General features: G+C 42.0%; 1 protein-coding gene across 3 annotated transcripts in view; it reads left to right on the top strand.

Annotated features, from left to right (window-relative positions):
- The window catches only part of LOC135920475 (glyoxylate reductase/hydroxypyruvate reductase-like), a 38834-nt gene extending 13306 nt beyond the window's left edge, over window positions 1-25528 (top strand). Inside the window, exons 5-10 of one of the 3 annotated variants that reach the window (XR_010570263.2) lie at window positions 8891-8985; window positions 12022-12099; window positions 13272-13431; window positions 17236-17366; window positions 20544-20658; window positions 25032-25528. Coding sequence is in view for 2 of the 3 variants with exons in the window: in XM_065454731.2 (XP_065310803.1) it covers window positions 8891-8985; window positions 12022-12099; window positions 13272-13431; window positions 17236-17366; window positions 25032-25150 (583 nt within the window). In the remaining variant the exon portion in view is untranslated. The remainder of the gene's footprint in view (window positions 1-8890; window positions 8986-12021; window positions 12100-13271; window positions 13432-17235; window positions 17367-20543; window positions 20659-25031) is intronic. The other 2 variants (XM_065454731.2, XM_065454732.2) reach the window with 2 other exon arrangements.
- The last annotated feature ends 419 nt before the right edge of the window (window positions 25529-25947 follow it).

Here is a 25947-nt window from a genome sequence, read left to right as displayed (position 1 = left end):
AGAGGCAAAGCATCGATTGCGGTAGTGAATTAGTAGACAACTACACGAACTAAGGATAGTGGTTTTACCGGCCGTATAAGCTTATAAACATTATCTTACTAAATTAAATGTCATGTGCGCACAAGCAAACATGAATGCATCCCACTCGATGACCATGCACACTCGCTGTCAAAACACTGGAGTGAGAAAGTGTGGCAGCAGCAGCAGCAATCAAAATGACCTTCATGCTGCCTCTCACTTCAACGCGAACTAAGTGGTGAGAACACAGCACACATGAAGCTATCAGCACTCGGCACACTCTGTCCCCATCGCAGATTGCTTTCTAGATGGGGCCCACATGGCTGTGCCATATGCAGCTGCCACTGGAGTATGGTTGATCATGGTTCAATGTAGATGGATATGGCGTTAAAGAGTGATAACGGTTTTAAATGTCATCAGTGCCCCCTGGTGCCCTCACCTGCAGTAGTTTGCTTGTGTCATCAATTAACTTTTCGCTGCCGTCTGTAGAAGTTCCTATCGCCGCATTGTTGTTGTTTATACTGGTATGATCAAGTTTCATAACATTGATAATCACACCAGGCTGCGCGGAGATGAGCAAGCGGCACAGTGTTTACGCGTAATTAGGCACCTTTCAGAGGAGTTTCTGCGTGAATGTTCACGTTCAGCTGTCGTCGAGGCCCGCAGAAGCTAGCTCACGCCTGTTTGTTTCTAAGGCTTCGTGGGCAGAAAGTATCAAGTGCGAGTGTTGAAAGGCGTCCAGCTGGCTGAGGGCGCAGCAGTGCATTTTGGATGAAGTTGAGTGTGCGACGGAAACACATCTGGTTTGGTCGATACAATTTATTGCAATAACAATTATATGGACACTCCAAGCACATTTCTGCCGTTGCCATAATTCTCCTCTAAAGCCGAAGTGCGATAACATCGTGGCCACATGCCGTATGCGAATGAAAGTGGGTGAGGGTAAGATGAGGATTGTGGCTCGGATCTCGCATGCACAAGGGAGGAAGGTGTGGAGGAAGCATGCAGTCTTCCATCGCATGCAAGAAATGGGGGGAGGAGGGTGAGAAATGGGAGGAGCCTAGTGGGCCTTATCTTAAAAGCAATCTGCGATGGGGACAGTCTGGGTGTGCCAAGGGCTGATTCATGACTCCGAGTAAATGCTTTCTACCTAGCAACCATGCTAAGAAACGGCCGATAAAGGTTCAGGTTTGGAGCGAAAGAGTGTGCCCTATCACGACTTGTGCTGAATGCCTCGTTCTCAAATCGTCATGATGCCACCCCGCACAAACTTGAACATGAAAAAAGACTGATATGGAAAGACTTGTTTTGTACTATTATGTGTGCCGTTGTGGTGGAAAGACAGCGTGTAGAATTTCATTGTTTCTAGAAAGAAGCAGACGTGCATTGGAGAGCAACTTGGATAAGAATCTTCCATATTGGGAAAAGATGACTGATACTATACCAGTTTGTTCAAAACGCTTCTTAGGTCGACTTCTTTATTCCTGGCGAGTGGACCATTGCTTTTGTTTTGTTTATTTTAAATATCTTGCTGGCGTTTCAAATCGCGGAATGTACTTTATTCGGACAGGCATTTTGATAAATTGTAGTGATCTACGCTTATAAGCTTGCTTTGGTTTTTGTTCGTTTATAGTTTTCTGCCCTCATCATTTTCACAGCATGATTTAGTTTGGCAGTACAAGCAGGAGATTGTGTTTTCTCGTTTAATGCTGTGAGTAGTCAATTCACTTGCTCACAAGAAATTTGGAAGCAACTGCAAACAGCGCTTGTTCCAGTTTTGGAACGTTCGACCTGTGCACAGCGCCGCTAGTTTGCTTTCTGGCACTGTGCACACAACTAAATTCCGTTACAACTGGTTCAATTCGTTTCTGAGTTATGCAGTTACACTAATACAACTGACCTTGCCAAAATAAAACCCTCGCTAAATTTTGGAAACCCTTTGGAAGAAACTCAACTTGGTCTTATTGGTTCTTAATAAATTTTCACGTACCACCGGGTTTGGGAATTTATACGGGCGGCAGGTGTCTGCTGTGTTCCCATGCTTGGGTTCTACCTCGAACACGGCATACTGTGAGCAAAACAAGTACCAGACATCAGACACAGATGAGCTTATCACACGTATTGGCTAACTATAAAAATAAGGTGCCCCCCCCCCCCCCCGACTCATGATTGTAACTCTCATTTGTTATTACACCCAGGCACTCTGACCAGGTTAGTTTACAGTTTTGAGCCTTGTTAAATCAGTGCATAATATATGTATGTAGCTTACGAAACCTCGATAGACATTACTGCCTACATATCGTGAGATGTTGCATGTGATATACTGCAACACGAGTTGCAGGGTGGAGTTACCTATCAAGGTTGAAAACATTCAAGTACCGTACCTGTAGCAGTGGAGCAACACCGTGAACAAGTGCTTACACCTTTTGGAGGTCTGCTATGCATGGACACTTCATTTTTTTTAACCTCTGGCTTGCTTGAAGGGCTCTTTGCCATTAAAAAAATCTGATGCACCTTGCTGGGCAGGCCAGCTATTTGCACGCACAGTGCAACTATTTCTGCGATATCATCGCTCAAATCTTGAGACCAATAAAAATAAAGTGATTGGCTGCAACGAACCTTTCAGCTTCCATGAAACACCTCGGTTCGACGCCAAGAAAGAGAAATGCGACCATAGCACCAAGCGAAAGAGCCGTTGTGAACCTGGATTGCAAAGCCAGGTTCACAACGTAGACAGTTTTGCCAGCTCAAATAGCAAATTTTGGAGTTGCCAATAGCTTCGTGTGCGCTGTGTTCTTGCCACTGCTGCTGCAGTGCTTCCTCATGCCAGCGTTTTGACAGTGAGTGTCTGTGGTCATCTAGTGAGATGTGTTCATGTTTGCCTGTGCGCATGTGACACCATGCTTATTAAATTAATTAGTAAGCAAATGTTTGCAAGATTATACGGCCGATAAAACTACTTTCCTTACTCCGTATAGCTGTCTAATTGCTATCGCAATCGATGCTTCGCCTTTTGGTGAAACTGTGACTTCTTTGAAGGGACCAGCACACCAACCAGAAAAAGGGACTCGAAATCATTTTTAATGTTTTGCCCCTCCTCTATGGGAACCTTGTTCACAAGATCATGAACAAGGCTCCTGTTTGAAAGCCGAAACGTTACACAATTTTATGTCCTTTTTTGGTTGATGTTCTGACCCCTTTATTTAAAAAAGCACTGCATTTTGCTCTTTTGCTTGTCGCTTCAGCATGTTTCCTCATGGGCGCTGCTGAAATCCATATGCAATATGCGAATACTTAACCCTTTTAGGCGCTAACTGATTCTGTTTATCTAAAACTTGCCTGAATTGCATTTTATACATTTTCAGAATCATAAAAAGCGTGCAGCTGCAAAATAGATCAACAATTTTCAATCCTTTATTGTGTATGGTCATGTTTACAGACCGTGGACTCAATGCAAAAACACGTACAGGAATATCAGATATGACATGAACTATGTCATGTCTTGCGGGCACCATCCAGCCACTTGAATACTGTGCCTGGTGCAACAAATTGTGGCAAACAGTGAAAGAAGGGAACCCGTTGTATACAACATACTTGCACCGAGTGAAAATGTGCAATGGTCTACATTCCTACTCATTTTACAGAAGCATTTTTTGCAACACCGCTGTGAAGTCCTTTGTGTTGCTTCTAAGATCGTGGGCCCCTAAGATTACACTGGTGGCGCGTCGCTGTGTGTGAACCATACAATGCAGCCGCCTTATTCTTCCCTCTGAATATACTGCGCCATCTATAGATGTGCCCACAAAGTTTGGCCGTAGCCTTGGAGACACGTGGCAGGCCGGTGCCTGGAGAAAGTGAGAATTAGTCTTTCCTTGTGAGCCTTCGTGGCGCAGCAGGCAAAAGCATCGGGCTGCTGTGCTTCAGGAACCCATGTGACACAGGTTCATTTCCACCCTGCACTAGAGAAATGTTAATTTTAGACTCCACTGCCTTCAGGATCGGCCAATATATTTAGACTACACTATCTTTGGGATTGGCCTACAAAAAAGAGTAGATGTGTTAGATATCTATAGCCGTAAAGAAAACTGGTCTGACAATGCCAAGCATGCTATTCACATTAAAATAATGCAAATTTTTTTATCAAAGTGCTACAGTGGTACTAGAAGCAGTTTTGTGAATCGAATATTTTGTTGTTGTGAGGTTCTATACCATAAATGGCTCCTGTGAAGAATAGAGGTTCACTTAATCTATTCAGAAATTACTTTGGTGTTGAATTTGGAGGAGGTGGGGGCCTGGTCTAGGTGAGATATTCTCTTACTGAATGACATTTCTTATTATCGCTAATGTAGTGCTGTGATAAATACAATTTCATACATGTGCTTGAAGTCCAAACATTAGTAATTCAAGCTATTCATGTTTCTGAAACATCTGCTTTTAGATGACTATAAATTTCATGTCTAATAGCTATTAGCGATGCTGTATTGCTGTCCTGCACTATGAGAGATTTTTTTTAGTGAACGACGCTGGAATAATTTTGACTGTCTGGGGTTCCGTAATGTGCACCTAAATTTAGGTACACAGATGTTGCAGTCGCACACAGCCTGGAATCAAACCAGTGACCACGTGCTCAGCAGCAGAATGCCATTGTTACTGAATCACACATCCTTTCTTATCATTCAGCATTCATGACCAGCCAATCCCAGTGATAATGTTAGTGGAGCAATGGGTAGAATGGCGATAACCTGTGGGCATAATGGTAAGGACACATGGACAGACAGAGCAAGCCAAGTTTAGAAGTTGCGTCACAGTGAAAATTTTTCAGTGCAAAGATTTATATAAAACTTTGGTCACAGAATTATTAGAGCGAAGCTGTCCATGACTAGGATGTGTAAAAAAAATGTGTCCGAGATGTTGACGAAAACAAATCATCACAAGCCTGGTGGTGATAGTGCAGAAAGGGTACAAGGTCAGTGGCACATAACCCTGTGGACTCGAAGACCTGTAACACCCTTGAACTACAATTTAAAAGAAATGTGGAACTTTTTCAAAAAAGGACTGTTAAAAATTCTCGGTGCCAACCACGCAGATGTGCTAGTGCTACTGCTTGTGCATTTGTCGTAAAAAAAGAAAAATGGGGAACAAAAAGACGAAACGAACAACAGAGTTACGATGCTGACAAAAATAATACGCCGAAGTGATGAACACTGGCCCAAACCCTAGTGTATGACGATGCGTGTCGAAACTTCAGTGTATATGTATAAAGTAAAAAAATAAAGATTAAAAGAAAGAAAAATACAAAGATACAAAATAAAAGCTGAAACAAACAATGAAGTTTTGTGTTTGTGCCTTTATTCAACCAATATAGCATAACCACCATATAGAACTTCATATAGCTTTTGAGCAGTACAGCTTCACTGGTCTTCCATCTTCACATAGTGTAAGGGCTCTGAATTTTTTTTGTGAAGTGTGTTACCACCCTTTATCAAATAGTATGTGATGTTAAGCACCTGCATAGCTATTATATGTTATTAATTTCTCTTTCTACTCATTCATTGCTGCACACTTAGCTGTTATCTCTGCACAGAAATATGTGCAAAAACATTTAAATTGCAACAAAACAGACTGGTGGGCTAGTTGGTATTCAGGATGTCTACCATCCAAGAAAACCGGGAATTCTCAGGGATTTTGAGTAGTCTGGAAAAACTCGGGAAAAACTCAGGGAATTCGTGCCTTTGTCAGGGAAAATTAGCTGTAATTTTATTTAAAGGTTTGAAAGTTGCGGTAATGCTGGCTCGAGTAACAGACATGAATTGTAATGAATCGTCTTTGACGCCCTGTCGTTGGCTGGAGGAGTTGCCAGTGCACAGTCAACGACCAACTTTCCGGATTCCCGATAATTTGGACTGCTTCGCAGCACCACCACGTACCCCATAGACTCAATGTATCAGAACATCTAAAATTTTGGACGCAATAACTCTTTGCCGTCTGATTTTCCAGACGTTTTGCCGTGACTGCAGGTTCGAGACGGCATTAATCAAAGCCACCACCGCTGCCGCTTTGATTACCTCGCCGCCTCAAACCGGCGCTCTTGCACGCAGATGCGCTGGCAACTGTAGCCACCACTGCGGCAGTGCTAGACCCAGCTGCTTCGACATTCGCTATTAAGCTTCTTGTCGTTGGGTGCTGTGTTTTTCATTGAAGAAATTCGCTGCTGTCAGCAACGGCACCAACTCCGCCTTTGTGGTCCTCATGATTGGCTTAGAAGCTTGGAAAGCACAGTGCGTCGCATAAAACCGGTTCCTGGCAGTCATCTTTGCCTCTGTCTAGAAACGTTACTTGGTGATGCATACGCAAAAGCATTCTATTGAAGCATAACAAGCGTGGAAAGGGGCTATTGCCACAGGACACAGTATGTATTCCTTAAGTATGCACGCATGCACCCAGTATTTCCTGTCACAGTACGAGCACCGATATGCCAAATACTTGTACTGACAGGCCTTCAGAGCGTTTTCGAATGTGCCTGTGGCGGTTTGAGCCCTTAAGGGCAGTAAATGACGTGCATTTATTTTTTCCAACTGGCCGATTTTTTGGACGTTTTCGCGGCCCCTAGGGAGTTCGAGAAATCGGACGTGGACTGTGCAACTGACCAAGAAGATGCTTCAAATTGTCCGTGGGGTGAACAAGTGGCAGAAGGAGGACAAGAACAGAAAGGACCTACGCATTGAGCAATGAACGGGAAAGGAAATGTGCTGCCGCCATTTTTAAGGAGCTTGAGCTCAAAAAACAGTGGTGGCATATGCCGAGATGCAGGTGTCCCTCAACCAAACCAATATAAAATCTTTAAAGCAGTGAAACACAACACTGAGGCGTTGTGCATGGGCTGAGAGTATGTCAGGACACTTTGAGGTTGACTTGCGAGCTGTTGAGAGAGAATCTCAATTGTGACAAAGTTCAGGCCTCATACCACTGAGCTTGCTATCAGTTGATAGAAATAGCTCACATTCGAAAATATTTGCTTCTTTATGCATCTCCTTTTTATTCGTATTTAAGAATGTCCGGCTCGATTTGCTATTTTTTGCGAAACATTTTATTTGCTGTACATTTTAATAACCCCTCTCTTCTATTCTCTTCTTGAATAACATAAACATTACTCCTTAGTATTCAAATTGGATTGAGTGTTCTTTTTTTTTTTTTCATGTGCTTACTAGAGAGTGACAGCATCGGGTAATATGGTTTCAGCCCGTCTTGGCGTAAAACATAGTTCTGCATCACTCAGGGAATTTTGCAAATGTACTCAGGGAAAACCTGCATAACTCACGGAATTTCGAAATGAAAACTTGGTAGACACCCTGGTATTGCATTTTAATAGTTTTTAACGCAAAGAAACGCATAACACAAGAGAATGCACACAGGATGCAGCACCACTAACAACTGATGCTTCATATTGCACTTGGTCTCAGTATATATATGGAAACAACAGCGGTTGCAAATGTATTCAGACACGTGGATGACTATTTGGTGATATTAAAATGTGACAGTGATTGCACCGTTGTTGCCACATTGACAATTTGCTTCGTTTTCCGCAAATGCTTAAAACCTCTCACACAAACATGTGAAGAGTCTGTTGATGGACAAATTAGGTTCTTAGACCAGACCCTTCATGTTTTAAGCTCCCATACATGTTGGTGTTATGAGCCAAGAGGAAAGAAGCCCTTTTTTCCATATGCATCTGCACACTCGAAATTAGTTCAGAGGGGCATCATCAACCTACGTTTTAAAGATGCACTTCTGAAGTCCTGCCAGCATCTTGTGCAAAGAAGTTTTGATGACCAGGTTTTGCCACTCCGTGCAACTGGCTACCCTTTGCAGTTGCTGATTGTAGTGGCTGGCAGCATGTTAAGAAAAAGCAGAGCTAATAGTCCTGGTGCTGCCTTGAAACCATGCAGAAGTATAAATGTGGTCGTAGTGCCTTATCTACATAAAGTCGTCCACAATCTCAAAAAGATTGCAGGAAGAGTTGGAGTGGACATTGTCTTTTCTGTCCCACATAAACTTTCTAGCTTATGCGCAAAAATTAATAATCCCAAGCAGAAACGCAGTGCTTGTGATACAAATCATCGCAAACAGTTTGTTGTCCTTTGTGTGGAAGGTGTAGTTTACTGCATTATTACATTGTCATGCGGGAAAGAATATTTGGAACAGACTGACAGATGTCTCAACGATTACTTACGAGAGCACTCAAACAATGTTGATAAGCTGGCAGTAACTGGTCATCTTGCTGCTAACCGCATGCGCTGTGGCTGCAAACCTTTGTTTAAAAAGATTAGAGTGATGGGCGGGCATTCTGATCAACTGACAGTGGACATTGTAGAGGCATTTGCAATGAACAGAAACAAAGATCGTGTGAGCTGCCTTTGTGTTGTGTTGTCAGAGGAGATACCTTTCTTGTCACGGTCATGATGCCTTATTACGCTGTTCGGTGATCTGTGCTGCTGTGGTAACATTACACTCCCTTTCCGTCTTTTATTGTACGGTGCTATATATACTGTGACCAAGTGCAGTAAAGCATAAGTTAGTAGTGCTGTGTCCTGTGCGCCTTCTCTTGTGTTGTGCGTTTCTTTGCGCTAAAAGCTATTAACATTTTAAGTTATATACAGTTCTGATGTCACATACTAATCATTCATGACAGTCTGTAGTTTCATTTTGGAAGGGTGTCATTGCTTACTGTGTATTTCCTTATTAAAAAAAAAAGTGTAGTCTGTAACTGCAGAAAATCTTGCGCATTTGTCGGCTCATTCATATTGGCCATGAAAGCATGCAACAACTGTCACTTTTGACTGTTTAAAAAGTTATTCTTTTTTTATCCTTGTAGTGGAGAATGGGCCAAGGCTGCAATGAAACCGACATGGATGTGTGGCTCTGAGATCAGAGGGTCAACTGTTGGAATAGTTGGCATGGGCAGCATAGGCAAGTTTTGTGCACTGTTTACTACCATTCGTTTCTCTGTCCAGTGCACATATTCAAGAATGGGACTGGTGCCATTAATGACTATCAGCCAATAAACTCAACAGTTGGAGTTAACCCCTGAAGTGTTTTGTATGAGCTCGACGTGATCCTGATTAATTTTGCTTCAGAGGAGCTCCACTCGTCAACAGCAATTATCCCGTTTTTAAAGCGATTTGGACTAACTCAGCATATTCACTTTGTTTCTTCTACTGCATAGATGGCTGCAGTACCAGTGTATTAAAATCATGGTTATTTTGCTCTTCTCTGTTTTACTACACAGATGTCAGCAATCTTTCAGTGCCTCGCAAGGCCGCAAGCAAGCACAATTTTATGCTATTTACATTTCATGTTTGTGTGTATGGCAATAAAAGCAGTAATTATTTGGGCAAATGTGCATTTTTGAGTTGAGTTCTGGGGTTTTACGTTCCAAAACTATGATTTATTTTATAATTAGTTAGGAGGCACACCTAAGTGGGGGATTCTGTATTAATCTTGACCACCAGGGGATCTTTAACATGCCCCCAATGCACAGGACATGAGTGTTTTTGCATTTCGTCCCCATCGAAATGTGGCCGCCATTGCCTGGATTTGATCCCGCGAACTCGTGCTTAGCAGTACAGCACCAGAGTCTAAGCCAATGCGGCATGTATAAATGTGCATCATGGAGTATGAGCAAGAAAATAGTCTGTTCCAGTGATCAAGTAAGCTGGTGCCCAAGACCTTAGCAATCCTCTGACTGACATCGGCTTCAACACATTCATTTCAGAAATGTGTCACAAAGTATATTAGTGTTCTGTACAGTATTATGCAAAGTGAATGTGTAGTGCTTTTGGGTTTAGCAATATATAAACTTACTTTCATTAAAGAGATCCTGAACCACCCCTTGGGCTTGGTGAAAAAACTTAATCTGCCGATAGCAAATGCCGCTGTGAACATCTCAGCCAAATTTTGCAGTCGTTTGCCGTACATGGAGCTTGCAAGCACGATGTAACCTTTCTCTCAAATGCTTTTTTCAATGGAATCCTGCTTGCTCCTCACTTTTCCAGACACTTTATTTCGTCATATAGCAGATTCCCACATGCGGCTGCTATTGGCCAATAGCTTACATCAATCAAGAAGGGTGTCTGTATCAGTGTGCTTCTTCATACTGCTACTGTGTATACTTGTTCACGAAGTTTAATAAACAGGCTGAAGTAAGCAAAAATCTGCTTTTGAATTTTATAATAGTTACATACTTCAGGAAGAAGCTGACTATTGTCTGCTCACTGCTCGGCCACAGCTGCCCACATAGGAACTTTGGTTATCCTGCTTATCGATGTCATAACCATCGAGTCTCGCTAATTTCGACTAGTTGCCACTCAACTAGCCTTAAACCACATTAAACTTAAGGTTACACCACACACACGGTTGCCAGCGCGTGCTCACTCCTGGCAGCTCCTGGTTAGACACCTTGGCAGACTTCGCTTTGTATTCAAGCTGTTCATTGTGCTTCAAAATGCGCAAGTTAAATGTGGCTATCTGTCGGTCAAGCTGGTGAAGGACAAAGCCGATTTGCACTACGTAATACGATCTGACTGGAGCATATGAGCATGAGCACAGACTCAAGCCCTGTTGTGCACAAATCAAACGCTGTGCATACACATGACAATTGCATGTAGCTGCAGTCTTCTATGCAGCTGTTGCGGCTCGAGGTGGCGTTAGGGCAAGGAATCCACCAAGCCCATTGACAAATACGTCCAGTAGTAGGAATGAAGAAAAAAGGGTTTATTTGACATTAGTTACATGGCTCCAGTTACAGAAGCCCACTCCAAGCAGGAGCATGTTAAACGTCGGAGTTCACATCCAGACATGTTGGCCTCGCTGCTTGAAAAGTCTCGTCTTCCCTAGGCGACTCGACTAGGGAATCTGATTACTTAAACGCGGCCACTCACAATCATCGAATCGGTTGCTGTACCATGCCCATGGTATCGCTTCGTTCCGCAGCACTCCCACCTCCGATGCACTCCTGCCGTAGCAGCTCTCCTACCTTAGCAGCTCTCCTACCTTAGTAGCACTCCTACCTCAGCAGCACTCCTACTGCCGATGTTATGGAATATGTGACTGGATAGCAACCTGGGAATCCAAGTTCGGCACCATTCTTTGGTAGCATTTGAGGTTGGCCCCTTTTCATCATTAGTTCAGGCTGTCAGGTAGTGGTAGCGTTGCCTTTTGTGGACCCGTCAGCAGTCGGTGTCAACGCTGCGTTGACTTCTGGATAGGCACTGAGGGATAGGTGGGGTTGCCTCGTGGCAAATGTCTAATTAAGGCCCTTGGTCGCGTTGTCATAACACAGCATAGACACCGCAGCTGCCACGGGGTGCCGTGACGAGTCCACTGGCTGAGCGCACTCTGGCTTACCACGACAACTGCGTATGGCTTACGTTTAGTGCTTCATAGGTGCCAAAGAAGTAGCGGCATCTACATTAATATCCAAAATCAAATTTGAACTGTGTGCCACAGTGATGTTCAGTAGGTGGAGGGGGGTGGGCATGCCCCGCTCCACTTTAGCCTTCACAGTGCAAATCTTTGAAGGAGTTGGAGCATAGGGGAAATTTGAGTGCCAATAACTCCTCTTCTGCTGAATGTATTGAAGAACTTTTTTGGCAAAACATTTCTGAAATAGCCTATTTTAACTTAGAATGCATTTCTCCACTTCGTTAAAAAGTGGTTCAAGGCCCTTTTAAACATATTCTCTGAAATAAAGAAGGTGAGAGCACAGTTTGTATAAGAGTGGAAAATTTTGTATTAAATACATTGCATTGTGTTTATCGAAGAATGCCTTTTAGTTGTCTTTTGTGGTTTATAAATAGCAGTAAATGAGGCAGATCCAAAGCATATGGCAGAATATTTCATTTAGTTTCGACTGCACATGTGAGCATGTCATGCTGCATCTTTTAAACAGCTCTCCCTCTGTCTCTTCTTCCCTGAAAAATTTATCTCTTTTAATTCTGACTTCAGGGTTTGGAATCCTTGAAAGGCTAAAGGCATTTAAGGTGTCACGGTTCCTATACCATTCAAGGTCGCACAAGACAGCAGGTGAGTGTTCAACAAAAATTCAGTGCCAGTTTATGAGCACTTAAAGTTCTGCTATGGTGTGATCATTCATTTCAAGCCTTGTTTCTGAATTCAAGGTGTTCAACATAGTTTTTACTGAGCTGTACTTGTGGCCTACATGTAGACTCAGTCATTTCTACTCCTTGTATGCTGCAAAATTCCGCACAGAAGTTGAATACATACTACATTTTTGTTGTTTTAACCCACGCCAAAAATGTAAGAAATTAAGTGCAGATTTCCCCCCACTTTTTTTTAGGGTGGTGTAAAGCGGGGGGTGTTGGTTACATAGGGGAGGGTAATATGTATATGCAAAATATAATAAACATGTAGACTTGCCTTTGCGCAATTGTAAAATTTGTTCATCAGCCGTTGTGCGTGCAACCTCGATTGAACACAATAAAGCTGCAGTCAATTAAGTCAACATGTTGAGCAGTCACTTTCACTTAAGAGACTGCTGCATGACATATTGTTGTCATATCTTATCTCTGACAATATCAGAGATAAGATACTTCATCATAAAGCATCCCAAGGGTAGCATTTCACATCTGATTGCAATTACATCATGAAATATAAGTTTTCATCCCAGTCTGGTTTAATTTTATCTCAAGAGTGATTTTTCTTGAAGTCTTCCACAGACTTTCTTTTCGTGGAAACTGCTTCATCGCCTGACGGTGCTCTATATACACAGGAAAGCACGCATATAAAAAGTATGCCTACATGTTTATCTGTACTATGGATATGGATGTGCCAGTTACTGGCTATGTTCTCTATGGAATTGGGCAATGAAACAACCACTGCAACATTAATGTCTGCCGAACGCCAACTAACTCTTTGAGACGCACGTGCTACCGCACGAGAACTTTGTGGTGTTTGAAGGTTTTGCTTCTGTAGTAGGTAGTAGTTCTGTGTCATGTTTCTCCGCCGCCGTGTGGGCTGACGGTTGCGGGGCACATTTGTCTTCGAAGTCTGCTGTGGCTTTTGTTGAAATGAAACGCTCAGAAATTTACTCTTCTTCCATCAGTGACACACATTGCAATGCCAAGTGCTTGTAAACCTATTTATGACTGCTTTCACTGTTCCTATGGCCTAGTTTGGTTCAGAAATCATATTGGCCTACATTTCTTTCTTGTTTTTTTCCTCACCCTTCGGAACAGCGGAGACAATGGGTGCTCAATTCACAACATTGGAGGAATTGCTGAGACAGTCTGACTATGTGATAGTCTGTTGTGCCCTTACACCTGAAACAAAAGGAATGTTCAACAGACAGGCCTTCAGCATGATGAAGAGTACAGCATCATTTATCAACATTAGCAGGTATGCCAAATTTTGACATCATATGCAAAATTTTCATGCTCAGTTAGCTTATTGTTTAAAATGTTCCTACCATTGATCATTCTTCCAGAGCTTGGGAGTCAATGCTATCACTGACAAGTTTTATTATCAGTTGGTTCCATAGGCGAAAAGTTTTCATTTTTCCAGGGGCGGGGGGCTGACCAACTTTCCAAACCCCATGTATATATATGTAGAGGTGTTAGAGGTATATATATATATATATATATATATATATATATATATATATATATATATATATATATATATATATATATATATATATATATATATATATATATAGAGGTGTTAATAACAGTTGCACTTAAATTTCATGTCACCTCGAATAATGGTTCACTGAAGTGACCAAATGACCCAAGTGACATCTAAGTGTGGTATTTTCAGTTAGGTACTAATTGCATACTATTTTTTTTCTGACTGGCAAAGAAACTCCACAAAATATGAAAAATACCACGTGACTGCATTCCCACCCGCATCATAAAGCAAGCGCCCTCAAATATGCTGATTGAAAGCAACTGCTTTGCCTGTCGCAAACTGGAAGAGACAGCGCATCACCTTGATAATGGTACGGAAGGAGCACCAACAGCAGGTTTCGTGCCTTTGCAGCTATTCCTTCCTGTCATTTCTAAGTCACACTTATCCGTCTCTCAGGGCCGACTGATCACGTTGATAACAAAATCCCCTTGATTACACGGTCAAAGTGCCGCTCTGATCATTGCATCGAAATAGTGTGCGTGCAGCTATACTTCGTGCCAGAAATGTGCATTGGACCAAAGCCAAATTAAAGTGACGGTTTTATTTTTCATGAGAGTGTATACGTGTTGCAAAAACAGCTTCATATGGCAAAAAATAAAAGCAAAATAAACAGACCAAGAAGTGAGCCATGTTTAAAGAAAAATTAAAACTGATGCGTTTTAAAAAGTAAATGTACCACTTCTAAATGAGCCGAATTGGCAATCTGCACACACATGCACACACACAAAGGAAAAGAAAAAAAAAATGAGATATTGGTGTGCCCTTACCATATCTGTGAATTCATAAGCGCCATTGAACACCACCTGCCACCTAGAGGACGTATTCGAATAGGTCCTCTTCTGCAGCTTTATCACATCTTCAGTGGCTTTCTTGGTGACCGACACTGGAATTCTATGGCAGACATCCGTTATGCTTGCCTTGAGCTCATCTGACGTCACTGTCTCGATCATGTAAGCACACTCTTTCACATAGCCCCAAAGAATGAAATCGAGTGGAAAGAGGTACGTGACCTAGCCGGGTAATTTACAGGCCCATTCCTTCCAATCTATTGCGCATGAAAAGTTGCATCCAGCCAGTTTTGTGCTCGGCTGCTGGTGTGTGCTGGCTGGTATCTTGCTGATACCACAGAAGTGCAAGGAGTGACAGTGGGACTTCGCTGAAAAACTCATTCACCACTCCTTCAAGAATTTTGTCCGCGTAATGCTGTCCATTCAATGTGTGATTAAAGAAGGTGGGACTGATTATAGCACTGGCGTAAATTCCGCACCGCACATTGAACGACCACTGGTACTGGTGCCGAGTGTGCTTTGCCCCGTGTGGTTTGGAGTCACTCCAATAGCCTGCATTATGCAAATTTGCCTGGCAATTTCTGCAAAAATTGGCTTCATCTGTGCACATGATGTTGCTCAAAAAGTCCGGTGACTCATCGGCTTTTGTGAGAACCCAGTTCGAGAAATCTAGACGATTCTGCAGGTCTCTATCTTCCAAGCATTGGTGCTGGCTATGGTGGTACGGGTGAAAGGCCGAGTCATTCAGAATCCTCCAAACTGATTACTTAGAAATTTGTACCTGGGCGGCCACGTCCCGCACCCTGGCATGAGGGTTTGAGACCATAAATGCTAAAACATCCGTGCGTCGGCTAGGACTCACAGATGTAGTCCTCTGCCACTGTTTCTGGAAGCTAGCAATGAAACAAAAATGAAAACTCTGGTAATGACACATTAGGCGGGGCAATTAGGGGTGGGGGGTGGGGGGGGAAGATAGGCTTCGGCATCACCAGGGAGGCTCTGCCCCTCCAGAAACTCCAGAGCGAGCTTGGGCCCAGGAGCACTCCCCCCCCCTTGTATTCGGCGCTTATGGTTAGTTCTGCTATCTCAGTATTTATTTCTGTAGAACTACATGATTACCATTCTCTAGATAGAGTGTAAAGATATGAAGCTGATTATCTTCAATACTTTTTTGCTTTGATAAGCTCAATGTGTGCATCTATGTAAATCTTAACCATGTTCTTAAGAAGTTGCTTTGTAAAGGTGCTATATTGGTTTAATAAAACACAATGTATTAGTAAAATGTTTACATAGAGCAGCTAAACTAGTTTTCTTATTATTTACATGTCGTTTTTGCTTAAATATGAAGTTATGTTTTTATTTGAGGAAGTACTTACACGTAAATAACGTGGCCATATATATATAACCAGAGGAGGGGCGTTTGTCCAGTTGTGTCCATAGCGACTTTTGACTAATTTACGAGGGCTTTTCTTATGCATTTGTTCCTCTTGATGTGTAGAGTTTATGTTATGTAACGCCCTTACAAAATATTCCATCTTTGAACCTGTGAGGTTTGTGTATAAATAAAAGTAAGGAAGAGCTGCTTGATGCTCTGAAAAAGGAGCTTGCAGGGCAGATGTTGCCTTTATCTTTCTTGAAAGTATACTGGTTTGAATGACCATGTCTCTTGGATGCAGCTCTGAAATTGCTTTTGTGCCCAATGTTCAGCATCCATGAAGTGCAGTGCCTGTTAGGTGCAAGTACTAGGAAAGTTGCTACCAGCTTTCACATGAGAATTGGTGAATGTATATGCGTGTATATTTAATAAATTTAAGCTATTATTACTTTGCTTGACATCCTTTGTGACAGTGAAAGGTTTCATGTGCTTTATCCCGCTCTATGGTCGAGCACTTTATTGAATGAGTTGAATGTTGGGCTAGTTGGCATTTTGACATATATTGGGCCTGTATATTGCGCCTGTATTCTTCTTCCTTTCTGTTGTGCTGACCCGTTGCGCTGTATTTCAATATGGTTCTCATATTGAAAAAGGGTGTGCCAGAAAGGGCAAAACAAAAAATTGCCTTGCAAAAAATAACTACCCAAAAATACCAAACTTAGGAAAATTAGGTACTTTTGAGTGTGTGTCAATTTTGAGCAAATAAATGCTGACTACTCTGATCCCTACATATAATAGGCCAAATCGTGGTGAGTAGTGTCATTTCTCTCCATCATCAATTCGGTGGCTTTCTTTTTATTACCATTTTAGCTGTAAGTCATAATCTTCACTGTGGCTTGTGTTGTAAGTGTTGGTGCTGGCATAGTCAAGCGCTAATTCGCTAGCTTTTGCCAGGTTTTAGTCACCACATATGTACAATGGCATATACATATGGTCGTTGAATTTTACTGCTTATATGTGCCACATTTCCTTTAGTAAACTTACAGAGCTATAAACCCGACAATTTCCCAAGTCAAATAGTAAAAAGCAAAACACACACATGCATATATTCATAACTGCTAAATTTCTGGCTTGAGGTGTCATTTTTTGCTAAACATTCATCATGTGTGTCGAAGCTTAGTGAAAATCTCAAATCATGAAAATTATGGTGGCGTAACATAGGAGGTTTTTAACATAGGACGGCACAGATGTTGCCCAACACCTATATTAACCTGCCTTACAATAATGTGTATGGAACATTCTCACTTGAGTTGAAGACTACATGTTACGCTATTCTTTCCCTTTTTTTAGGGGCCAAGTTGTAGACCAAGAGGCACTTTATGAAGCCCTAACTTCCGGAAAAATCCGGTCTGCTGGTTTGGATGTCATGACACCAGAGCCACTCCCAAAAGATCATCCCCTATCAAAGTTACCGAATTGTGGTGAGTACACAACTTGGTGCAAGATTATTATGTTTGCCTATGTCAGAGCACTTGGCATTATATAGTATGCACCATCTGTCCTGAAGCAAAAAAAAAATTCTTATTGCCCTGCCTTGCATCCAGGTGTGTAAAAGGCTATTGTCATGTACCTAGCTAGTACCACATCACTTACAACTTGCAAAACTGACTTACTACATATCTTTGACTGGACATTTAATCATGTTAGGACAGATAAGTGGTTCTAGAGCTCTTTGAATTCCTAACGATGTGTCAAAGCTTTTGTGATAACTTCCCATGGCCAGCACCTGAATATATGATGTCAGTAACAAATCCTTGTGTCCTGAAATAACAGCGAGATCATTGATCAATTTGGCATAGAACAACTTTGATTGACTGAATTGCAGAGAAAAAAAAGCATAACTGATATTGAAAAGTGATATATTTTTTTCTTTTGGAGAAAAAGGATCTTGTCTGCAAGTAGCACATGGCTTCATTGATTTTTCTTCATAAATCTCATCCACATACTGCATTTAACGTGATAATGACCAGTCTCTGATACAGTGAACTTTAAGTTAATGATGACCATAATGTACAAAGACGTTTAAGCTTTTCTGTATGACTTGCTTCTATTAAAAGCCCTTTATTTTTTTCTTTCTTAAGCCCCCAAAATTGGCTATATATTTTTATTGAACAGTGGCTTTGCACATTGCTTGCGTGCATTGGCAGGCTTTGAGAAAGCAAAAATAGTAAAAAAAGGTTCAAGGAGGGGGGGGGGTAGAGGGGAAGGGCTTACTGATGTAGGGCTGATGGTCTTTGGCTAAGTTATGGGGAGATAGAGGGAGAGAGAAAAAGCAAGCTGGTCTTTCTGAGGAGAGTTTGGTCATTCGAAGGGGAGGGGGGGGTCAAAGCACATGGTGCTTATTTGATACAGGAAGTGCAAAAATCGTTGTAACACACCACGGGGACTGGCATTGTAGATCACCAAAAATATCATTTGCCAGAATAGTGAACGCGTTTGAGCAGCTGTAAGAATCGGCTTGTGAATGTGGTAGCATGCTTCCGAATGAGAGCAAGACACTTGCACAATATTTGGGGCAGCAACATGCTTCAGCGTTGCAACAGAAATGGGCAGATGAGAATGAAGTCATGTACTGTTATTGTTCAGCATGTTGCACAGGGAACTATGTGCACTGCTTGCCATCATGCAGCAGCAGCAACCATATAGACTCATCAGCACACTATGTCTAACTCTTGCTTAACATATTCATGCTTGTGTGATGTCATGTCTGTAAACACACCCTGCTATTACGTCTTGTCTTAAGCTACACTATCTGTCACACATCAATGGAACCATTGCATGATGTCGCCATTTCTGCATTGCATTTTTCTGTTTCACAGAGCTTGTTCACGCATGCAAATGCCTTGTGACCCTTTTTTACCTTTATTTTGCACTGTCCATCAAGCACTAGCTGCACCTTTGTAAGTGCATTTTGCTGTGTGGTGAAGGCGTTATCATTATCACTTGCGTGTGTGTTAGGATGTGTCACGACTCATGGTGGACATGGCTACTTTTGCCTGTGAGCTTTGTTATCTAATATGATGTTGGTCTATAACAACACTGCCCCATCTGCCAGATGGTATACCTTATGTGATCTTTACCCCGGTCACATTCTATCCTGAGTTAATGAGAATGAGGAGGAGAAACGCACTAGTGGTAACAAGCTGATTACGTAGCCAAGTCTAAGTGTCTGCTTTATTGCCTTGTGTGACTGTTACAGACACTGAGAAGCGATGTATGTTTTTGCGTGCAGTTTATGCATACCAGTGTTCACACACCTCATTTCGTGCATGCAGTAAGAGTTTCACACCATCACCAGCTTTAACATCATATAAAAAAGTTAATAACATGTTTTGGCACTGTCAAATGCAGCAGTGCTACGTGACAATTATAGCTTTTTAAGTCTGGGAAGGTGCACAGAAACCTGACCGGCTGTATTGAGTTAGTAAGGGTATTGAGTTGTACCATTTTTGCATACAACTTATTTGCAAGTTTCATGCTGTTCGTACAATCAAAGCTTGTTTTAGCAAAGTTGCATACTTGAATATACAGTAGACTCCCATTAAGATGAACTCGAAGGGCCAGTGAAAATATGTTCATATTATCAGAAGTTCATTTTAACAGAAGTGACCCACATAAATTCTGCTGCAGTCGAACCCACTTATAACGTTATATATTATCAGAAGTTCATTTTAACAGAAGTGACCCATAGATGTCAAATTCTACTACAGTCAAACCCATTTATAGAAATTATAAGTAAAACCTCGTTAATTTGGATTTCATGGGACTGAAAAAAGATGTCCAAATTAACCAAATGTCGTATTATCTAGGGTATCAAGAAAACAATAAGCAAATTCTTACTATGTCAACATGCTTTCATTTATTGAATCAAGCAATCCTGTTTCTATTTGGACAAAAGCAGTGCAGAAGCTGCAATTAGTATTGTCATCTAGCGACTGATTAGCACTCGCAGCGGCAGAGGCCTCGCGACTTCCTTCACAGCGCAGCCGTGGCACACATCTCCATCTGACCCACGCTTTTCACTACTGCGCGCACCTCCCGATTATTATTCCGCCAGCTTCACCAGGTCATTGCCCATGGCGATGTAGACGGTGCTCTTCATCCTCGACAGCTTTGCCCTGAGGGAAAACGAAACTATTGTTTGCTGCAATTGCTGCGGATGAAACCGCGGCCGCTGTCAACGCGATCAGAGACGGCGACCTTGTGGTTCTGAAGGCGGGCGGCCAACGCATGCACCGAGTCGAAACGGAACTACCGTTTGCTCCAACTGCGGATGGAACAGCAGTCGCTATTGAAGCAGTCATAGATGGCAACTACGCAGTTATGAAGGCACGTGGACGACATGCGCCATACTGAGTCAAAACAAAACTACTGTTCGTGACAATGCTGCGGATGGTGACTACGTAGTCATGAAGGCACGTGGCCGAAACAGTGCACTGCGCGTAGATAAATCCAAGAATAAAGGCTTCAAAGGCACAAATTAGATGTGAAGCGTTCGAGCATTGCTATCATTCACGTACGATGTCTGCACTGTATGCTTGCATTATTCACGTACAATTCACGTACGATTGATGCGAGCTTCCACTGCTTCGTTTCAGTTGATGCTGTTTCTAAAGTCTACTAGAATACAGTTGAGTGAGACTAGCAGCTGGGGCAGCGCATGCTTTGCAGCACTTCGTAAGAACAGGTGCTCCGACAACACGAGGACCGCTGGTGAGAAATGCGTCTCACTATTGGTGGTGCTTCACATCTGCACCGCCTTACGGCAGCACACGTTAAAAGGCTGAATAAGCAGGAAATTTGAATGTGTAAGCAATTCTAACTGTACGCAAAGTGCGTTGAAAGAAATTAAAACTAATTTTTTCACTGTTCCTGCCCTTCACTGTGATCATTCAAATCCCTCAGGTGCCGTAACAGACGGTAATGACTCTGAAAGTTGAGTTGGGCTGCGTACTATAGCATAGGGCCAGATGGCGTGTTTCGATCCTTGGAAGTGGTGAACGACAAGCGCTGCGGGCAGACAATAAGCTCTTAATTTAGCAATGTTCGCTTCAAAATTGAGCAAGCTATCATCCACGTTCTAAACAAGCGCTTAAAAATTCAGACAAACAGTCTGAATTGCAAGAGAGGGAAGGGAGGTCTGCACCTCGAGCTGTGATGTTACCTGGTGGAGACGGATTGTAGGCAAGAGCTGGTTTGCACCAAACTGCAGCAGCAGGTCTTGCATGTGCAATGACAGAGTTTTTATGTTCAGTGAAAAGCGCCGACTGCATGGTTCGTAGGATGCTCTCAAACCCTCCTGGTCACAGGACCAAGTCCTGTGACCAGGAGGGTATGGGTGTGAGAAGCACTTCAACCTCGCGTACGTCACAAGTTCATGCATTCAGCAGTGCACAATAAAATTTAAAAGGATGTGAACTTGAGCTTGTTGGTCAGGCTCCATTTTGGGGAAACAGAGCGAAAGAAATAAGACAATAAAGATGGACAGGAGAGGCGCTGTCCTGTTTGTCCATCATATCTCACTTTTTTTCTTTATTTCTGTTTTTTTTTGTGCTGTTTCCCCAAAATGATGCACAATTTGTTATCGTCAGCGTGTCTGGAAGAGCAAATTTGAGGAATATGACTAAGCTAAGATGCACGTCAAAGAAGCCCAGGTGGGCATAAATAATACCGGAGTCAACCCCTATGGTGTACATCTTAATCAGTGTGGTGTTGGCAACCATAAACCCTGCATTTATTTTTCGGCGTTTAGAATAATTAATTCAAGAGTATGCACGTTGGTACAACAGATTCCACAGCAGCATGGTTTATAAGGGATTAGCTGCCTCTAAATTTGTGGCTTCTAGAATTTGGAACTTCTGTATATCCTCCAAACGCGGCACATGGTCGGTAAGCGTCGTCGTCCTCGCTCGTTCTCCGAAAGGCGCCGCCACCCCGGATTGATCGACGCACCTGCAGCGGGCTGAAATAGCTGCAGGCCGATCCTAACAGTGGCCATTGAGGGAAATGCCTTGCCGTGAAACCTGGAAGGCCACAAACGTTGATATTGCAACACTGTGTTGGCTTTGCCTCTCCCGTGCAACTGACACACCTGGGCTTCATCAGTTGCTGCATTCATATGAATACCCAAAATTCTGCAGCTGTGCTTTGTACAGCACATTTGACCTAAGCAACATGCCACACCTCTCATGCTACGACTGCAAGAAAAGTTTGCACATGCAAGCTGGTGCTGCCGTTCCTTTAGCCTTTCTTTCCTAGCATCTGGCATGTGACCATCAGCTTTTAATATGGTGCAAGTGTCCACCGTTTTGCTCTGGGAAAGTTTCCTATGTAGGGAATCTCACTTGTGAAATTTTGCTTAAAGTCAATTTTTGCCTGATTTCTATTGAAATGTGCATTTAAATAGAACCTTTTGCCATCAGGATTCTTAGGTAAATGTAGAAAATTATTTGCATGACTGAAACTAAGTAGAAATTTGGCACTGCTAGAACTGAGAGAATCTTTGGCGAAAAGTGCACTGTTATATCATGGTTTGAGTATGGCTGCCCCTCATTTACTTAGGCACCTGCTTTAGTTTATAAATAGTGTTCCGTGTTTCCAGCTTCTTTGTTCACTTAGTAGGTTTGCATGTGTCTTTTTGTGCCCTTGGAAATTTCTTTGATAGCATAATATTAAGACATATGCTGTATACTCATATCTAAACACTGTTATTTCTTCCTTTACTGACAATAATTGCCAAACTGAAGTCACGAGTTTAGATATTAAGCAGATGAAACACTATTACAAAGTCCACACTGTAAATATAGTGTTACTATAAATACCTGCTAACTCTTACGAATTTTGCATAAAATGTATGAATTTGAGCTTGTCTTACGTTTTATGAATGTTGACTCAATTCTTACGAAAAATTAGCTTTATTTGCAAAAAACAAAATTTCAGAAATTCCTAATAAAACTACATCATTGCTGGTGGACAGGGGTGCCACTTACATAGGGTGCGTGCATAGAGGTAGGGGTATGCACCATAAGGACCTTTTTCATTCCGTGATGTTGCTCGGCTTGGTGCATGTTGTCGAGTCCTCCAATGTGGCTCTGGTTGTCAGTACTCTCAACATAGTGATTCCCACCCTATGTAAGTGGTGCACGCAGAGACGATGGTGATTTCAGGTCAATGCAGCAGGCATAGTTTCTGTATAGGAGGCTGTACCCTGTCGTTGCACCTGTCGTCTTTGCTAGGCCTTTTATCATGGGTATGCCCTGTTCCGCTGGCCTCACTTTCTTTTTTGTATGACCAGCTGCTGCATCCAGTGCAGTGTGACTCCAGCACTATGGTGTTTCAGCTGCGAAGTATGATGGCATGCTGACATCATCATACTGACGAGGTGTCATGGTACTCGCGAAGCATCAGTACGGACGATGCATCAGTACTTCCAAGTTTTTCTGAAGTCGTACTGAGTTTCAGTGGTTATGTTGGGTATCCTGTCAATTCCCCACAGTAATGCTGAATGTGGGCGAATATTCAGCACTGTGAACAAGACTCGAATGGAGTTTCACTCATCTGTCTGTGACAGTACTCTTGAAATTCCCCTGATGTTAAAAGGACACCTGAGTTGAACTTGCTTCGAACAAACTTACATGGAAAAGTTTTTGAAACAAATAAAGATGGCAACAGCAACCACCAAGACTTAAATTGCACATGTGGTCGTGAAAGTGCAAATTAAATTAATCTTCAAGCTTAACGGAAATAAAAAGGTACCTCCCCCCTCCCCGCCCATCAGGTTATGAGTTTATGAATAGACTGGCAGGTATGGTCACTATATAATAGCATTGTATTTGTACAGAATCATTCTAAATGCAAGAAAATGGTTATGGTTGGCTAGGAAAACTTCTGCTTGGCATCATTGCATTTCGCATTCCTTTTTTATAATCACTCTGGCATCATCATCATCATCATCACCATCACCATCATCCTATTTTATGTCCCATTTTTTTAGCGCCATTTTTTTCCTTTAATGTCAATGAGAATATTGTCTATGCTCGTTTGCTCTCTGATCCAAACCACTCACTTTCTGTCTCTTAAAGTTATGCCTAGCATTCTTTGTTCCATCGATCTTTGCGTGGTCTTTAACTTGTTCTCAAGCTTCTTTGTCAGTCTCCAAGTCTCTGCCCCAAATGTCAGCACCGGTAAAAGGCACTGATTGTATACCTTCCTTTTCAATGATAACGGTAAGCTTCCAGTAAAAAGGTCATGTCTGCCGTATGCGATCCAACCCGTTTTTATTCTTCTGTGAATTTTCTTCTCATGGTCAGGGTTCCCTGTGATTAGTTGACCTATGTAAATGTATTCCTTCACAGACTCTAGGGGCTGACTTGCAATCCTGAACTCTTGTTCCCTTGCCCGGTTATTCATCATTATCTTTGTCTTCTGCATAATAATCTTCAACCGCACTCTTACACTCTTCCTGTTAAGGTTCTCAATCATTTGTTGTAACTCTTCTGCAGTGTTGCTGAATACGGCAATATCATCAGCAAACCGAACGTTGCTGAGATATTCGCCGTCAATCCTTACTCCTAAACCTTCCCAGTTTAATAGCTTGAATAGAGCTCTCCATGTGCCAGTACTGTTCCTATTGCTATCAATATTCAAGGAAAGGAAAAAAAATTAACCCCAGTTCTATTTAGACTATTTGTGACATATCACTTATAATTTGTTGCATGAGATTAACTTATGTTGGCTGATGTCATTCTCATGCAAATTGGATTTTTATTTCACACACATATTTTTGTTGTGGCTCTTCTGTCCTTATAAGTTGTGTGTTGGGTATGTAACAAAGTTTGTTAGAGAGTTTAAAATAAAACATAGCAGATGCAATTAGCACATTATAAAGCTAAAGGCAGGCCTAATCATACAGTGTACAAAACCCTAGCTCAGGTTTCTTGTAAGTGTGGGTAGCATACACTAACTTTAGGTCTTCCTTTTCTAAATTTACCTCTCATTAGTGTCGGCATTAATTAGTTTGCATGCGTAGTGTGCTGAATGCATTGGTGCTTTAGTAAACTGTGATATCACTGCTTTCTTATTTACAGTGCTCCTGCCCCACATCGGTAGTGCAGCGACTCAAACCAGAACTGCAATGGCTGTGTTAACAGCACAGAACATATTGGCTGCTCTTGATGGCATACAAATGCCTGCTTCTCTGAACTAGGGTATCATGCACTCATTAACATGGAAGAGTATATTCCTGTACCTTTTTAAAAGAAAGAAAAGGAACATCCACAGCTAATACATTTAGCCAAAGGCACCTGAAATGTTATAGCACTTATTGAGGTTTTTATCATTTGTTGTTTCAAGGAGCTCAGAACAAAGAAAGCAGAAACACAAATGTGTTCGCACTTGCAACTTTGTGTGTGTATTACTGGGAAGTTTGTATGCAGAAGTGAGGAAAATGAGAGATGCAGAACAAGAGGTAGTCAAAACGTGCATTTCTCCGTTCAGTGTAACAAAATGTCTAGTGCAACTTGCAGTCCTCTGGTAAATTTTGTTTGCATGTTGTCAGAGCAATAAATTGAATTTTTTCATTCTTTTTTTTAGTCCATTGTCGTGTTTAAGAGAAAAGTTATATTTTTAAAGAAGACAAAACAGTCACCGACTGATTTCTCAGCCTGGTTTTTCTGACCTGCTGAATTAATGAGACCTACCCACGCTAACCCCAAAATATTGGCCACCGTTAATAAACATCATGAATAACATCATGAACATTTTGTTTCTCTCTGGCGGAGATCATTCTTGCTCCGACTATGGAGCAGAATACCTGTTATAGTGTCGCCACAGAACACTTTCTGAATTTCTTAAATGTGCATTCAACATCTGGGGTAGTAAAACAATCTTTAGGATTATATGTTCACCAAATATCTTCGGCCACAGTATTTTTCAACTGCTAAGGTTGGCAGGTCTGAACAGGGCTGCTATGGGTCTAATTAAGACATGAGCATGTGAGCACAG

Source organism: Dermacentor albipictus, chromosome 1 (genome assembly GCF_038994185.2).
Source record: "Dermacentor albipictus isolate Rhodes 1998 colony chromosome 1, USDA_Dalb.pri_finalv2, whole genome shotgun sequence".
Lineage (NCBI taxonomy): Eukaryota > Metazoa > Arthropoda > Arachnida > Ixodida > Ixodidae > Dermacentor > Dermacentor albipictus.
The sequence above is the reverse complement of the archived record's forward strand: the minus strand, read 5'-3'. Positions and strand labels throughout refer to the sequence as shown.